The 18,135-nt window shown below is 34.3% G+C and overlaps 1 protein-coding gene across 1 annotated transcript in view; it reads right to left on the bottom strand.

Moving 5' to 3' along the window:
* The window catches only part of LOC149778578 (uncharacterized), a 67,726-nt gene extending 50,837 nt beyond the window's left edge, over positions 1 to 16,889 (bottom strand). Inside the window, exons 1-4 of the mRNA XM_089938511.1 lie at positions 16,757 to 16,889; positions 4,237 to 4,305; positions 3,379 to 3,476; positions 753 to 1,025 (exon numbers count right to left, since the gene is read on the bottom strand). Of these exons, the coding sequence (XP_089794637.1) occupies positions 753 to 1,025; positions 3,379 to 3,476; positions 4,237 to 4,305; positions 16,757 to 16,839 (523 nt within the window). The 5' untranslated portion in view covers positions 16,840 to 16,889. The remainder of the gene's footprint in view (positions 1 to 752; positions 1,026 to 3,378; positions 3,477 to 4,236; positions 4,306 to 16,756) is intronic.
* Between the last annotated feature and the right edge of the window lie 1,246 nt (positions 16,890 to 18,135).

Raw genomic sequence — 18,135 nt, 5'->3', positions numbered from 1 at the left:
ACGTAATTACAACATTTTAGAATATATGTTATAGGAAACAAGCTATAAAATGGCTCTAGCTATTTCAAATGCTCGCATTTACCTGTATATCGTATGTACTCTAGACCGTTTGGTTACACAATGGATACGTTTATACAAGTAACTGGCTTTTCTATTACCAAATACTCCATTTCTATGTTGTCATTTTTTCCATTTTTAAATTTTTTAGTAATCTGAATGTTTGCCTTGTGAAGTAAGGTAAAGGTAAAGTACAGGGACTAATTAAATTAATTACTGATGCATGCACTATTGTTCTAATAGTGATTTTCAAGGTGTTCTTCCAAGGTTGCAAAAGTATATGTCTTTTAGAAAAATAAATTACATTCAAAGGGTGGACATTGAAAATAGCTTTAACATATATTAAGAAAAAATATTTCAAAAAAACATTATGAAATATGTGTTTTATCGAGTTCTTTACGTACGTCTACTTTGATATGGTATAAGTTAATGCATTTTCACCGGTATATTTCTTAGGATTGTCACAGTTGCCAAAACATTGAGACATTAACTTGGAATGTATCTATTTCCTGCATGAAATTATTTTTGACAGTGCCTACAAGATACTGTTAAAATATTCCAGTGGCGAGGTACGAACTTGTGGATTACATTCTGGTTTGCTGATGCCGATGAAATGGAAGCGTATATTGACATGAAGAAATACTTTGAATAAAAAAGTATACATAGAGTTGAAAAGATCGTAACTGGAGACTCACATATAACATTCAGTGCGATGCTTTTAACCACAGTTTTATTGGTGTCTTTATTAGTTGTCCTGCATGAGTAATTCCCAGCGTCCTTTCTGGTAGCGTTTGCAATTTGCAATGTGGTTAAGTCCGATACCAGCTTTTCTGGAATCTCTTGTACACCGATTTTCATCCATTGAAATGAGCAGGATATATTGCAGTCAGGCATGCACGTGATGTTTAAGGAGCCAAATTCAGGAATAATTGGTTCATTTGGGCTGAAGATAATGTTGTTTGGGCCATCTAAAGAACACAATATATCAGCCAAGAATGTACATATGAAAAATTTGATATATCTATCTATCTATCTATCTATCTATCTATCTATATATATATATATATATATATATATATATATATATATATATATATATATATATATATATACACATGCCACGACATGTAAAATGTGTTCATTATACAGAATCGAGGCTTGCTGAGTTTACTTTTAATGAAAATTTATACAATTGGTATATCAGTGATACAGCATACATACGATACCTATATATTACTTATATCTGTAGAAATCACATAGTTAGATTTCTAGCGCAGTAAATATTGACTACAAACAACTGTGTATTGACGGAATGAATGACCTCTTGACACTTCCAATGTGTCCGCTACAAAATGTAGCACTTAACCTTATGCGAATAATCGCAATCTCCTTGCAAATTATTAAGTTGCTTCTTAAAGTTTTTGAACTTATGTTTTCATTCATCCTGATTAAATAAGAATATTCATTTATGATTTAAATAACAAAGTTGGTTTGAATGAAGAACGTAGAGCACCACGAACATCGCACGGTTAAATACTTCAACATTGAACACGTTGGCTTTCACATACCGGCTAGAATATTTAAATGAGTTGAGAATATCAATTAAGCAAACTGGGGAACATGTAAGAAGTATAGGAACATTTAGATATCATTGAAATTCATCTAAGACATTATTATGACTTAATTAGCATTGCTACTAGCCAATCGATTATTTTTATTTTCCACTTTCCGTCCCTTCGTGTGAGTACATTTTCCTGTCATTCATAAATCCAGAAACACAAAGGCGAAAATCCACCAGCCTCGTTTTCTAACAGATTTTAGCTGATCTCCTCTATGCAGGTCCAGAGAGAGATAGAGAGAGAGAGAGATTTGGTTTTGTGATTGGAGAGATATACCGTAAAGGCACTCATTCATTGCCTGTCACAATGTTTTTCTATATTGATTTATTAATTTGCTGCCTTACCAACCATAACAGTGATAGAGAACGTTTGTGGGAGGGTATATCGGCCTGCACACATTTAATATTAAATGATATGTGTTTATACCCATTTCAATAGGTTTTATAAAACGTGTGGAAAGAAAGACAATCAGGGCTTTAAATATATTAAAGCATGTTTATTCATACATACAAATAATTGTATCATATAAGTCACGACAGGCTACTGCAAATTTGTATCATTGCTATTTTGAACACTGTGTTAAAATCCCATGGAACGTTTACACCTAACCGTTACAAAGTCTAGTTTCTTTTCAGTTATTTTGGTGCAATTTCAGTTATCTTTTTTTTCTCTCCATCTTCATTCTTCCCAGTATTTATTTTCTTATATATGGGGGGAGCAGAGATTCATTTAAAAAACGGAGATTATTAATATTCTGGTCGTTATTATATTTCAACTCTACTGATTATGGAAGTGATAGCTTACTGTTGAGAAAAAACTAATGTTGAAAGAATCTTTATATTTGCGTATTAATCCGCAATGGACGGATCACGATTTGATATACCAATGCTATTGATATATCAAATTGCTTTACACAAACACATTACATTCCATTTCTCTTTAACGCATATATATAACTATATATGGCACTATGTCAATAGTATGAACATTAGATAATGATGTATATTCGAAATGGGAATGAACTTTAGATTTTTAAAGTTGGCTTTTAACCTATTCGTTGTACAATCAAGCTAACCCTTGCAATGCCTGAAGGGGCCCCGAGTGGCGCTCTCCGTTACGGATCACTGCCATCTCACCTTTGTCTGCGTTGGCTCGAGTCTAGGATTCGGCCGATGTGGGTATGCGAGGAAGCTTGCCATTAACTTCTCGTGGGTCTGTGGTTCTTTCCGGGTTTTTACCGGGTTCTTCCTCCACCATTAGTACTGGCCGCCATGTATAGCCTATCAAGTGCTGAAAAATGGCGTCAAAATCCTACAACAACAACAACATTAACAATGCTTGGCCCGCTGTACTTTCTTTTTTTCTTCTGGCGCTATACATGTTCCTCCATTTTGGACATTCTCATAAAACAATCACTGAATGCAAATTAGATACAGACAAAAATGTAATTCCTGTTTCATTAACAACAAGAACGAAACCAATATATTTTAATAGTTCTCGATATTATTAATATAAATTGTATCACAAAATGGAAGGAAATTCAAGTTCAAAGGATTGACAGATTAGAAAACATGAAAATTACTATCCTAATCTTGGAACTAAATCATATTTTCTGGATCGGTTAGCTTGAAAAATAATTTATAATTTATTAGCCCTTAAATCAGACTCACATATAGTGGCTTAGAAAATAAAATTCACTTACGGATATTACAAATCTTGTTGCCATTGTGGTTCCATCCTGGACAACAGGTTTCGTAATAAAAATAATTTAGTCTCAGTCTCGTTTTGTATAATGTGCACCTTTGAAAAAACACGAGTGATATAAAGTGATATATTTATAAGTCGTATAATTAGGTTTGAAGAACAAGTCGATCTTTCTATGAAAAATGTTTATGAAAAGCATGATTACACGCACATACACTTACAAAGACACACATATACAGACATACATGCATGCATATATATATAATATTTTCTACAAAAAAAAAACCCTTAGGAATGTAATCTTTTAAAGATTAGTATTCATATGCTCATGATACTTTATCCTTTGCATGGCTTTATAGTCAGGATAAAAGGACTTTAGCGCGATCGACTTCGAATGTATGCGCAATCAGATTACATTTTATGCAACATGTACATGGTGTGAAAACGTAAATGTTATCCTATATAGATTCACGTTTATTTATCAGTATCCACTAAATACATTTTCGAGAAGAAAAATAATTTACAGTTGGTAGAATGATACTTGCTATACTTCCTTTTCATTTGTACGATAAGGTTTTGCTACCCGTATATCTGACTTGTGTTTCGCCAATAGTAACAGAAAAATAAGTAGCAAGACAAAGTTACAAACTTAATCTTTCAAGTTTACTATAAGCATTTATAACTAGCGTGGAGTAACATTTATAACATGTAATAAAGGATACACACATTCAAGTGGTTTATGTTTGATCTTTAAAATCTTGCACGAAATCATTATCTTACAGTAATAGACATAATTGGCGATATAGTTATACTTCCTCGGATAACTATATTTGAAGTCATACAACACAATACTTACCCAATAAAGGTATCAATGGCACAGTAACGTTCTGACAAGTAGATAACTCCTTTAACTTTGCAAACGTTTCTGAAATAATAAAATTGCATAAAGTACTTTAAAACAACAGTTTAGTGCAAGACTTTAAGGTCTAAGGGAATCCTATATATGAAAAAACGTAAATTGTTGTTTAAGTCTATGGTAATTAGACACGAAGCGAAATGTTAATATTGGGACATGAAGGGTCTGTTTGGTATCGAATAGATTTCCTGCGAATGTGTGACGATTTAATGCCCATAACATTTTATGGGGTTCAAATCACATAAGTGACAGAGGTCACAAAATAGAAGACTTCATTTCCAGACACGATTTGTGTCTATATAATACCAAATCACCGACATATTTACACCCAGGAACTGGTATATACACGTGTATTGATTTGACAATTTGTACCCCATCGCTGCTTTTGGACTATGAATGGAAGGTCGCTGATGACCTTCACAGCAGTGATCACTTTCCAATCTCTCTTAACAATAGCAACGTTACAATTGACGAAGCAGTTCCACATTGGAATTTAAAGAAGGCCGACTGGGCCAAATTTGAAACACTTTGTACAACTAGACTTAATAGGGATACTGTCTTAAACGACAATAACCCTTTTCAATATTTTACTTCTGTTTTAATCGACAATGCAGAAGAATCCATTCCCAAGTCCTCACCAAACGGTAAAAAACTCTCAAAACCATGGTTCACAAAAGAATGTAAAGAGGCCATTAGACAACGCCGAGAAGCACTGAAAAATTTTAATAATCGTCCAACACCCGAAAATTTAACTAAGTACCGTATTATTCGGGCCAATGCTCGCCGCACGATTAAACAAAGTAAAAGAACATCATGGAAAAAATATGTTTCAACTCTAAACTCTCGTTCCTCTATAAAGAAAGTTTGGGACACGATCCGCAAAATCAATGGAAATAGGAAATACAATTCCTTTCGACATCTCAAAGTAAACAACAAGAATATCAATTCCAAACATGACATTGTTAACATACTTGCTGATAGCTTCTCAAAAAATTCTTCATCCTCTAATTACTCAGAAGCATTCAGAAGATTAAAAACTCACAAAGAAAAGACATGGTTGAAATTCACATCGAATAACTCAGAAAGTTATAATCAACCGTTTACAATGTATGAGCTGAAGGAATCTCTGAATAAGGCCCTCGATACATCCACTGGGCCTGACGAAATACATTACCAGTTTTTGAAACACCTCCCAGAACCTTCATTAACAGCCCTTCTAGAAATTTTCAACAATTTATGGATTACTGGTAATGTACCTAAAATCTGGAAAGAGGCAACAGTAATACCAGTTCCCAAACCCGGTAAAGATAGCGCAGATCCTAACAGCTATCGACCAATTGCACTCACAAGCTGTGTGTGCAAAACAATGGAACGAATGATCAATTCTCGGCTTGTCTGGTACTTGGAAACTAATAATTTAATATCTCCTTTCCAAAGTGGCTTTCGATATGGCCGGAGCACCAACGATCATCTGGTTAGACTAGAAACATTTATTCGAGATGCATTTATCAAGAAAGAACACTTAGTAGCGGTTTTCTTTGATTTAGAAAAGGCCTATGACACGACATGGAAGTACGGGATACTAAATGACCTGCACGATCTAGGTCTAAAAGGCCGTCTGCCCTCTTTCATATCCAACTTTCTCTCCGACAGAGAATTCAAAGTACGAGTGGGCTCTACCCTCTCAGATCTGCACGAGCAAGAGATGGGTGTGCCCCAGGGCAGTATTTTATCTGTGACGCTCTTTAACATCAAAATTAATAGCATCACCAAGTGTTTGACTCCTTGTGTGGATTGTTCGTTATACGTTGATGATTTTCTAGTATGTTATCGGTCAAAGCACGTGCATACAATTGAAAGACAACTGCAGCAAAATATAAACAAAATTCAAAATTGGGCCAATGCAAACGGTTTCAAATTCTCGAAATCAAAAACGGTATGCATGCATTTCTGTCAGTTACGAAAACATCACGATGAACCGAACCTCACGCTGGATGGAACACCTATTCCAGTTGTTGAGGAAACAAAATTTTTGGGTATTATCTTTGACAGAAGACTGACTTTTATTCCACACCTAAAACACTTGAAAGCCAAATGCTTAAAAGCACTTGACCTACTTAAAGTAGTAGCGCACACTGACTGGGGTGCTGATAGAAAAGTCATCCTGAATTTATATTGAACGTTTATTCGCTCCAAACTAGACTATGGTTGCGTTGTGTATGGTTCAGCCCGAAAGTCATATCTTAAAATGCTTGATCCAATTCATCATCAGGGAATAAGACTGGCTCTGGGAGCATTTAAAACATCCCCGTGTGAAAGCCTTCTAGCTGAGGCGAATGAACCACCGTTATCGCATCGCAGACAAATGCTTTCCGCACAGTATGCTCTGAAATTAAAATCTAACCCTCTGAATCCTGCTTTTTCGGCTGTTTTTCAACCCAAATACAAAACTTTATACGAAAATAAACCAAATGTCATACCTTCCTTTGGCATTAGAATATCATCCAGCCTTGACACTACAAATATAGATCTTTCTAAAATTCAGAAAAGGTCCATCTCCGAAACACCACCCTGGCTAATTAAACAAACAAAAGTTCTTTTCACGCTACACGATGGCAAAAAATCCGAAACAAACCCTTCTGTCTTCCACAACTCTTACCATTTTTACAGCCGAAATCAGAGCAATAGACCTTGCTCTGCAACATATAGAAAAGAAACACATTTTAAACAGTATCATCTTCTCCGACTCGCTATCAGTACTCCAGTCACTACACAATAGAAAACTGGAGAACCCATTATTAAAAAACATACTCGTAAAAAATACCGAGCTGAGTATCTCCCACAATATAATATACTGTTGGTTACCTAGCCACATTGGCATTAAAGGTAACGAAAAAGCAGATCGCGCTGCTAAAATGGCCCTTACTCAAGAAGCATCTGATTTTAAAATACCATATACTGATTTTAAACCTTGTTTCAGAAAGTTCTTTCGTCAGAAGTGGCAGGCATCATGGAATGATGCTGTAAATAACAAACTTCATGCCATCAAGCCAACTCTAGGAGAGTGGACTCCTTCCTACAGAACCATTCGTAGGGAGGAGATAGTCATTGCAAGAATCCGAATTGGTCATACTTATATCACCCACACCCACATACTAAAAGGTGAAGACCCTCCAGAGTGCGTTTCTTGCAATGAACCATTCACTGTCAAGCACTTTATGATAGAGTGCTTTGACCAACAACCAACGCGCGATCGTTATTACATTGTGCATGACATGAAAGAACTTTTTGATACTATAAACATCACTCGTATTATAGAGTTCCTGAAAGCCGTAAATATTTACCCTAAACTCTGACTTTTATGCTATCACCTTGTGCAGTTTTATGCAATATACATATACCGTCCCATTTTAATAACTATTCATCATTTTTACATCTCCCGTTGATCGGGAAGCTTTATTTTGCACCGTTATCATCTTACCGTTTTTTAATTTCTACCATTTGTTCTTTTATATCGCTGGTCGATATAGGACCTTTTATACGTTTTAAAAGATTATAGAACTAACACTTTGTTTGGCGCTAAATAGCCTAACAGTGCCGATGCGCCGTTAAAAATAAATCAATCAAGTCAAATCAACGATTATTGGGACAATGCAAATTAACCATAAGCCGTCATTATAGAAATGACATTTGCGGGACAACGAAAATTACGATTACATCCTATTGTTAGCATGATGGATGTTCTCTAACCCAGAACTGGAAACGTAATGTTAAAATCTTCCATAAGATCAAATCAGAAAATCATTTAATTTTAGTTGTTGTCCGTTTAGTTAGGATTATGCCATTCCTACTATTATGAAGTGCTTTTTGTATCCTAGGACGAGGAGTGAAAATATTATTGCCTAGATTTATATTTGCTTTGTTACATTTACAAATTCAAGGTATCATTCACGTGAGGCATGTTTAATTCCAAGAGGGCGAGGGTGATGCAAAGTTTTATTGGTACATCAACTGCGCCGTACCAAAACTAATAATTTCTAGATTAACGATGATGAAGACCAGATGTGTTGAGTTCGTGCGATCATGTTGTCTCAAAAGTATGCACAGACCAAAACGGTACAGCAGCATAGCAATGTTCGTTGGAAAACATTAGAGGATCTGAAATAGCCAAACAACGGAAATAAGCTGCTCCTTTGGACCAAACTGGTATTTCCACAGAGACCATGCTTAAAATTCCTCATATACAAAATCTTTGAAACGCGCTGGCGCCTTGTTATACACTTAAATATTACTCTTAACATGTTTGCAGAAAACTCGTGTTTCGGGTACCTAATGTCACAGATAGAAAGTACATACACATTTACTATCAGAAATATCATTTCCATGCTGTTACTACGATCACAGGATTTCTGGGATACGGAGACTGCGTTGAGAAACATGGCTAAGGATTTAGTCATCGGGAAAACAATACTCATTGTTGAAAGAGATGAGTCTGTTTCGCCTCAGGATCGAGCATTCATGTCAGATGAAAGGGTATTTTGTCCAACCTCCAAACATTTCTCAATTTAACGTGTTATGAGCGACTTTCACGAAAACATTTCCATTACATAAATGCACTTTTGAATTCTTGACCAAGTTTTTCTCTCATGGACTACATATTTGTACTAACAACCAAATGTTTGACTTTGGTGCATAAACTAAAATATCTTTTATGAAAAAGTCGTCGTGATAGATAATCAAGGCCTTAAGGATTCATCTTCCATAATCTCAAGTAAAAATGATGTTAAAAGTCATAAAGGGTCATTGATGTTTATCAAAGTTTCTTTGTTAAGTCTAGTTATGCAAACAGCTTCAAATTTAGTCGCGTCATTTTCTGGTAATTTCTGCTGTGAAATCGGTGCATTAATGATAGAGTGGATGTGTTAATATATTTTTGAGACATTGGGAAGTGGCTGCTTCTTTGGTGGACATTAGTGGACTTCAAATCGTAATCCAAAAGCAGACATAGTGAACAAATTGACAGATTTACGCATATATATATATATATATATATATATATATATATATATATATATATATATATATATATATATATATATATATACTGTTTAACAGATGCAGATATGTCGGTGACTTGGAGCTATATAGCCACAAATCTTGGCAGGAAATGTAACCTTCCACATTTTTGCCTCTGTCATTTGTGTGCCATTGACCCCCAGAAAATTATATGGGTACTGAAATCTCCGAGTACAACAAATGGGGTAAACAGCTATAGCCAATGACAAAATTCATGAGTCGAAATGAAATATATTCATGATTCTTTAAGATAGTGCGAATTACGCTGTCGTCTGATTCTTGCAAATTGTAGAGAAACGAACTGAAACCAAATTCAAGCTATTTTATATAGTTTGGTGTTGAGGTCATGATCCTAGGAATCAGGAATCGTTAACTAACTTCATTCCGTATCTAGAAAATGTAGACTATTATAATATTTTCCATCCATAATTTGCATAATTGCTTCTCAATTTTTCACCGTCCTTGGCAGCAGAGGTCATGTCTCAAAATTGTGGCACTTAACGGTGAGAGGCTGACACAAATTTATATTGTTTCCCGGAAAGGGATAATACGATGCTCAGCACATACGTGCGGTAATTAAAAGATCGTCTTTTAAACATAGAGTGTGCATGCACATTTGCGAAATGAAATGTTTAATTGAAAGCATCAAACCATCACATATGACAAAACATGTTCCAAAAAGGATCAAATCTTTAGAAATGTACCCTAAATCTAAATGAGTAATGTACCGTTTGTACTCTTTACTCGAAATTTTCTTCTTTTACGAAACGAAGTTCAACCATGACGTGTCAGTATTTTCTAACTGCACATTAACATTGGAAAGGTGTTAGATGTGTAAACAATTGAGCCCATTATTATTATTATTATTATTATTATAAGTTGTATTAATAATATTAGTGGTAGTCGTAGCAGTGGAAGTATTAGTTTGCAAACAGAAATTGCATTCACTTTCAGTCATAATGATTTTAATATGTATTATGCGAAGAATATGTTATATCATGTACATTGTAAAACAAATACAATATATCCTCAGTCCTATTAACCTTACCATTTCCTTATTGAGTATGCTTATGCAGTTTTCATCGTTATTGCTATTTCTTGAGAAACATGATGGATTGACTGTTTTCCACTTTTTTAACTGTATCGTACGTATTTTCTATTTGTTCTGTTAATACATCTCTTTGCATTAATATCACTATAGTCACCGATATCATTAGCACATTGAAAATTTGCATTACTACTATTAAATAATAATGTGGACTTAGTACAGTCCTTAGTCTTTACAAAACCAAAGAGCTATGCAATAATATATAATATATAAAACATAGTTCACGACGAGATTACTATAAAAGCAATCACCATGAAATTACGAAACAGAAGCGCACTAATATAAGGGCTGAATGTTATCTTTAAGTCTTTTTCTTGCAGTCGGAATAGATCAGGTTCAATTGCACTCTTGAATGATAACACTGTGTAATTACGTCTAAGATCTGGCGCCAATTCATTCCAGGCTACTGGAACCTGGTTAGCAAAATAACACTGTCCGAATAACTTCGTTCTAACAAGGGTAACTACCACTAATGATAAAGATGATGACAATACTGAGTGAGAGTTATAATATTAAAAGTATGGGAGTATTATTATTTATTATGAACATTTATTTATTATTCTTCATTTAATTGTATCCTACATCTTTGGACTTGTACTTTACATACACGTTATACGTTCCATTATTTTCATTATCATTATTTTTAGTATTATCTTTATTGCTGTGACAGTTATCAGATAACTTGAAGGGAGAGTGACTTTACATCTTTAGGTGTAAAATACTCAACAAACCTTAAACACAACAGTATACATAAAGTCTTATAGAAAATTTGATAACAAATAAGATGGTGTAGTTTCAGATAAATGTTCTTCACATATATGTTACTAGAACTGCACTTTTATTTAAAAATGATATCATCGATTGTAATATGGAATCCTTTTGTGGTCCGTTTCCTATCCAGATGTTATTCCAACCTTCCCCTCCAAAAGCTCTAGCATTTTCCCAGCAAACTCGTTTTACTATAGGCGTGATCATTTAGATTTTCTATATACAGGGTACAAGATCATTGCTATTCACCTTCTCATGTAAGGGAAATACAGATGTCTACATATTTATCGTATCTATTAATTAAGAATTTGTTTCCTACTCTTATAAATCTCAAATATTCATAACGTTCATTGTAGGTAGAATAAATGAATATTTTCTATGTTTAACCTTTGCCTGTTGATAATTCAATTTAAATATAATTTATCAATATTTTCACATTATAAGAACTCATCATGTGATGATCATTCCGATAATGGTCTGATTTGGAGGCTATAGAAGGTCATCTTCACTAATACATTTCCGCAAACTATTTTTCCTATTAAACTTTTATAATTTGGTCAATGTGTTTCTAAGATCATTTAAAATAATTTTTCTTCATAATTCACTTTATTCTCTTTATATCAGGTTTGTAAAACAAAATGTTGTTTAAAATTATGGGAGAAAAAACCCAGACGTTGTTTCTCAGCGATTTCAATAATTATGCAACTGTTGAAATGTTCGAGAACAATGTCATATTTGTGTCCAGATGTGACTTAGATGAACATAAATCAGCCAGCGAATGGGGAATTGGGTTGTATTCCTCCAGTTTCTTTGAACTATTCTGTTGCATAACTGAATGATTTTATCCTCGGATGCTGATCGTTCTAAATTGTAGTTATTATTTTTCGTTCCTCATTTCCACCTATGTAGGTGTATATACTTATAAACTTGTCAAATTAGAAAAAATGTAATGACCTCGCAGTCATTTACCTATTATAGCACACATTTACCAGCAAGAATAAAATCAAGAGATGTTCAGGTTTATATTGTTTACGGCAACTAAGTGGTTTTTGTCTATAACGTTTGTCATCAATTAGCTTTTGTACAATGAACCACAAGAATAGGACAATACCTTATATATGGCATTAATATCTGATATGAATATTATTTCAGTAAGGGAAGCGTGAGATTAAAAACAGAGACTGTAGAATATCAATACATTCTTGAGAAAAATGAAGATCATCGGCAGGAACTTAAAGTCAATTATAATGTGAACCATGTACATATATGTAGTTGTGCTTTGTTTACTGATTGTGTGTTTTATTCATCTCTAAAACAGTCACCAAAGAGTCCGAGCTCAAAATTGAACTCAAACTAAAAATAACAAACTTAAATCTCAGCTTAAAATTTCTGAATTTTGTTAAAATTTGTGCGATAGAGTAACAAGAAAGCAAATCCTCAAAGTTTAGGGTGCCTTATTTCTTATAATATAACACGGGCTTGAACTATGTTCTACGACAGCTTCGTTATAGCAGGGACTTGTCCCAACATACAAGCTCAACAACAGTTACCTATTAATAAGAACTCCATTGTTGTATGATTGATTTATTTAGGATTGTATGACTGACAAGTACTTTAAGGATATATAACGAAACGAAAAACTACACGATAAACTATTAAGCATAAATAAATGAGAATATGTGAAGGTTCGCGGTCAAGAGGTGAAAATAGAGCGTATTAACGGTAATTAAAACACGACATAATTAGGGTGAGTAACAATACAAATGTTGATTAAAATACTCAACAAATAGGGTTGCACGTAAGTTATATTTAAGAATAAGTGTGGAATTTCGTCAAGAAATGTAAAATGCTACTCACATGTACCGTCTCAAAATGATATTTCATGTGCTGAGCATTATAATAATATCGCGTTTTCGTTTGAGATCCAAATAAAGTAATTCACGGTGAAGGGTTCATTGTAAGAAACGCACGCATGCTGATCTTGGTTATAATCAATTATAGTTCTTGCAACGACCACCTCTTCCCTGAGACCTGCAGTAAGGAGGCCATTCGCCGAAGGTAGGTTTGATCATATGGAAATTGTTATTCTTATTATCATTCCACGATTGCTGACATTTATTACATACGGATTGTTTGATACAAGGTTTAAAATCAGTGTTTAGTATTTTAAAAGCAAATGGTTTCAGATATTATTCCAACAGAGCGGCCTGCTTTTTCCTTAGTTTTAATACCAAAATTGCTGCGATACCCAACAATATACCATATTGTGAGCATGCTTTGTCGTTCTGTCTAGATATTGAAAATGTAATTATAAGAACGTGGTTTACTCGAATGTATTTCATTTGTGTGAAATTGACTTCGAATATTGGTTTCCTAACCCCATTTCCTTGTCCTCACTACTGGATGGCTGGGTGGATGAATTGAAGGATAGAAAATTATATAGATACAGTCAGGTTGGTCAGTTGATAATCAACAACACTTTCACAGCAATAGTTATGGAATTCCGAGTCCATAAAATCGTTTAATCGTTTGCAATATGGCGCGTCCAGACGCCGCCGAGGGATTGCCTCTTTAAGAGAATCTATATATATATATATATATATATATATATATATATATATATACATGCAGAAAGAGAGAGAGAGAGAGAGAGAGAGAGATGATTCATTTATAAATTTTGTAATAATACCATAAAACAATTGCACAAGTATTTTTTAATAATTTTTATCTGGTCTTGTTGAAGGTTAAAGGTTGAAAACTGTGTTAGATGTTGATAAAGCGTGATAAGTTCACAATGCGATTACTTTTTAATTGTTAGTATTAATGACTGCATTTATATGCTCGGAAATATAATAGTTCCGCTATCCTAAGGAAGATCTTTGAAGTGATGTAGAGTGATTACAAGGCAGAACAATAAATGAATATCTTTGACTAGAGTCAAAAACCCATTGTTTGGTACCATTCTGTATAAGCACTTTATTTAGTTTAAGTTTGCTTCCTGTTGCTGTGTCATTTGTTATCATTGATTGTATATAAGTGTAAACAGTATCATGAGATTCAAGAATGAAGAGCTTTGGCTTTTCAATTTGTTTTGACAAATTTAATCATACGAAATAGATACATATACCATACAATTAAACCCCTGCAGACACGGGGATGTAGAATACGTCAGTGTGTTATAAAAGGCTGATATTGGAGGAAAGCAGTGAATGTGGCTCAGGTGTAAGTATGCCGGACTATTAATCAAATAGTGTAGTTTCAAATCCTACCATTGGATCAATACAATATGGCTACCTAAATTCGTCTTTGAACAAAGCACATTACTCAAATTGCCGCAACGTTCAATAACATATTCATATATCTGCGCCATAAAACACATGCCAAAAGAATCAGATGGTACTGTAACCTGTACGATGGGACGAAAATGATATAGAGCTTGATCGAACATTTACATACATCTTAGGAGTTTACAAATAAATATCTATGTAGGCTTTAATCAATCAATATAATTAGATTTTGATAGCTTTTATTTCAGTAATACATATTTCATATCTAGTTAGAGGTTTTTTTGTCACTGTCTTGAGCAACGTAGTGATAGTTTCAAAATAAACTTCACAAACCTAATACAAAATTTATATGCATCATACATATTTGAAAGGTCGCTATCACCAGGGGATTAATGAAACTTCTACAAGTTTATGCACATTTACAGACCATTCTTTCTCGTATCTCTAGATATCAGTCTTCTAGCAGAAACAGAGTTCATACCTATCATTTCCCACTTAAGCTGATTTAGACTGGCAGTGTCACACAATTATAACCTTACCATCCAAACGCTGTAGCAAAAACATGTCATTCTGGAGTAGAACGTGTGAGATATTTAGTGGCACTTTTGCCTGAGAGGCATATGATTTCGGCATTTGAAAAATATGAAGGTTTGGGGACAAGCGAAGTTTAGCATTATAAAGGTATTATGACAATATATTAATATTTGAGAGGGGTATTTAATTAGATAAATATTGATAATATTTATAACAACGGTTTAGACAAAAAGTAGTAGACGAGTGCCCAAACAAAGCAACTAAATAAAATAAGCCGACATGTTTTATTAAAGATATCGTCAGGTCTAAATGCAATGCTACACTTCTGAATCTAACACGGAATTTATCTAAGAGCAAATGTCATAATATTGTATTAAAATATAGAAAAACTAAACGCAAAGCTAAACATTTCAAGCTGACATGGCCTTAATCTCACACTAAATGAAGAAACCAGCATACACAAAAAATATAGTATGAAGTGAAACAGGCGAGGGTCGTTCGCAGCTTCTTATGGACAAACAAGCAAAAATCCTAGTTAACTAACAAATAAACACACATGCATATTACCAAACAAAGCCACTTTTATCAATGCATAAAACAAAGGATAGGTTGTTATTTCTTCGAATAATTCATAGGTACAGTAACAGATATAAATGCCGAGCGAGGTGATACTTTGTGTACGAGTAGTAATACACATGTTCTCACCCACAAGCATGAAAACCTAAAATCATGAAAACACATACTCGCAAGACCTATTAATTGAACTGAATCATGGATACAACTAGAACAACCGCAAACCAGTGGGTAGTACAGTTGAAAAAATCATATCTAGTTACAGACAGGAAAGTATCCATGAAATTCGTTGCTCTTTCATATTCAACAATACATAAAATTAATACACACAAGAAAGGGTACGGTTAAGATGGGTGCATAAATGCACACACGTACACTAAGACTTCAGATTACAATTTTGGTGCAATGAGTTAAATAATGCAAACGATAGAAATCAGGTATGGAAACAAAACTAATGAAGAAAAGAATATGTCCTATTATTCCAGACAAATTGTTGCAAAGTAGCAACAAAACATTTTGTAGCTTAAAATGATGTGAGGAAAGCTATGCAGGGAATATTTTACTGTTATTACACTGCTATTATTATTATCATTATTTGCTCTCCGTTACGGATCACTGCCATCTCACCTGTGTCTGCGTGGGTTAGAGTCTCTGATTCAGCCAATGTGGGTATGTCAGAAAGCTTGCCAGTAGCTTCTCGTGGGTAGGTGGTTCTTTCCCGGGTTTTCCCGGGTTCTTCCTCCACCATTAGTACTGGCCGCCATGTATCGTATGCTGAAAACAAGCGTTAAACCCTTCAAGCACAAAAACAAATTATTACTATTATTATTGATGATCAGCAATGGCTAAGTTGTCTTTCACTCCTTTTTCAAGCATGTTGTGGCTATGTAATAACCTTGAATGAAATTTAGTTTTATAAAGGTGATCTGTTAGAAATTCTGAAATTGCTTTTTCTTATCTTCCAACCACGATTATAATCAACCCTTCAACTCCTGTTAGCTGCATATTTTCTGTGAAATTGAATGACTCAGACACGTGATAGTGTCTTGATGTTCTGCGAGACAGTGGGAGGGAGAAACGATTACTTTCTCACAGATACATTATGTTTACTTACCCTCTCCATTCTGCATCCGTTACAAAGACTTGTGACAATGCCACACTAAGGAAAGAACGAATAAAGAAAACAATTATTTCCATCCCTGTTAAACAGCAACATAAACTTAAAAACGTGCCTGCATATCGACCAGCCAAATGTATTCTACTGTCAACACGGAAAAGGGCGGAAACTGAAACTCTCAGCTCTCTTGATGTTAAATACAAATTTTAACAAGGAAGATATTTGCTTATTCAATAAAGAACATGCAAAGTAAGGTTGATTAACTTTATTTTTAACGGCGCATCAGCACTGTTAGGCTATTTAGCGTCAAACAAAAGGTTATTTGTATACTCTTTTTTTAAAAATTATAAAAGGTACTATATCGACCAGCGTTATAAAAGAACAAATGGTTGAAATTCAAAACGGTAGGATGGTAACGGTGCAAAATAAAGCTTCCCGATCAAAGGGATATGTAAATGTTCTATGTTAATGAAAAAGGATGAAAAGGTATTAAAATGGGACGGCATATGTATTGCAATAGACCTTGCTCTGCAACATATAACTAGCAAACGTATTTTAAAAAGTATTATCTTCTTTGACTCACTATCAGTACTTCAGTCACTACACAATTGAAAATTGGAGAATCCATTATTGCAAAACATACTCGTCAAAAATACCGAGATGAGTGTCTCCCACGAGATAATACATTGCTGGTTACCTTGCCATATTGGTATTAAAGGTAACGAAAAAGCTGATCGTGCTGCTAAAATGGCCCTTACTTAAGAACCATCTGATTCTAAAATACCGCATACTGATTTTGAACCTTGTATCAGAAAGTTCTTACGTCAGAAGTGGCAGGCATCATGGAATGATGCTGTAAATAACAAACTTCATGCAACCAAGCCAACTCTAGGAGAATGGACTCCTTCCTACAGAACCATTCGTAGGGAGGTGATAGTCATTGCAAGAATCCGAATAGGTCATACTCATATCACCCACACCCACATACTAAAAGGTGAAGACCCACCAGAGTGCGTTTCTTGTAATGAACCATTCACCGTCAAGCACTTTATGATAGAGTGCTTTGACCTGCAACCTACGCGCGATCGTTATTACATTGTGCATGACATGAAAGAACTTTTTGATAATATAAGCATCACTCGTATTAGAGAGTTCCTGAAAGCTGTAAATATTTACTCTAAACTCTTACTTTTATGCTATCACCTTATGCAGTTTTATGCAATATATATACCGTCCCATTTTAATACTTTTTCATCTTTTTTCATTGTCATAGACATTTACATCTTCCGTTGATCGGGAAGCTTTATTTTGCACCGTTACCATCTTACCGTTTTTAATTTCAACCATTTGTTCTTTTATATCGCTGGTCGATATAG

This window comes from Sinohyriopsis cumingii, chromosome 17 (genome assembly GCF_028554795.1).
Source record: "Sinohyriopsis cumingii isolate HCF-2022 chromosome 17, ASM2855479v2, whole genome shotgun sequence".
Taxonomy (NCBI): Eukaryota; Metazoa; Mollusca; class Bivalvia; order Unionida; family Unionidae; genus Sinohyriopsis; species Sinohyriopsis cumingii.
Note: the sequence above shows the minus strand (reverse complement) of the source record. Positions and strands in the feature narration are given on the sequence as shown.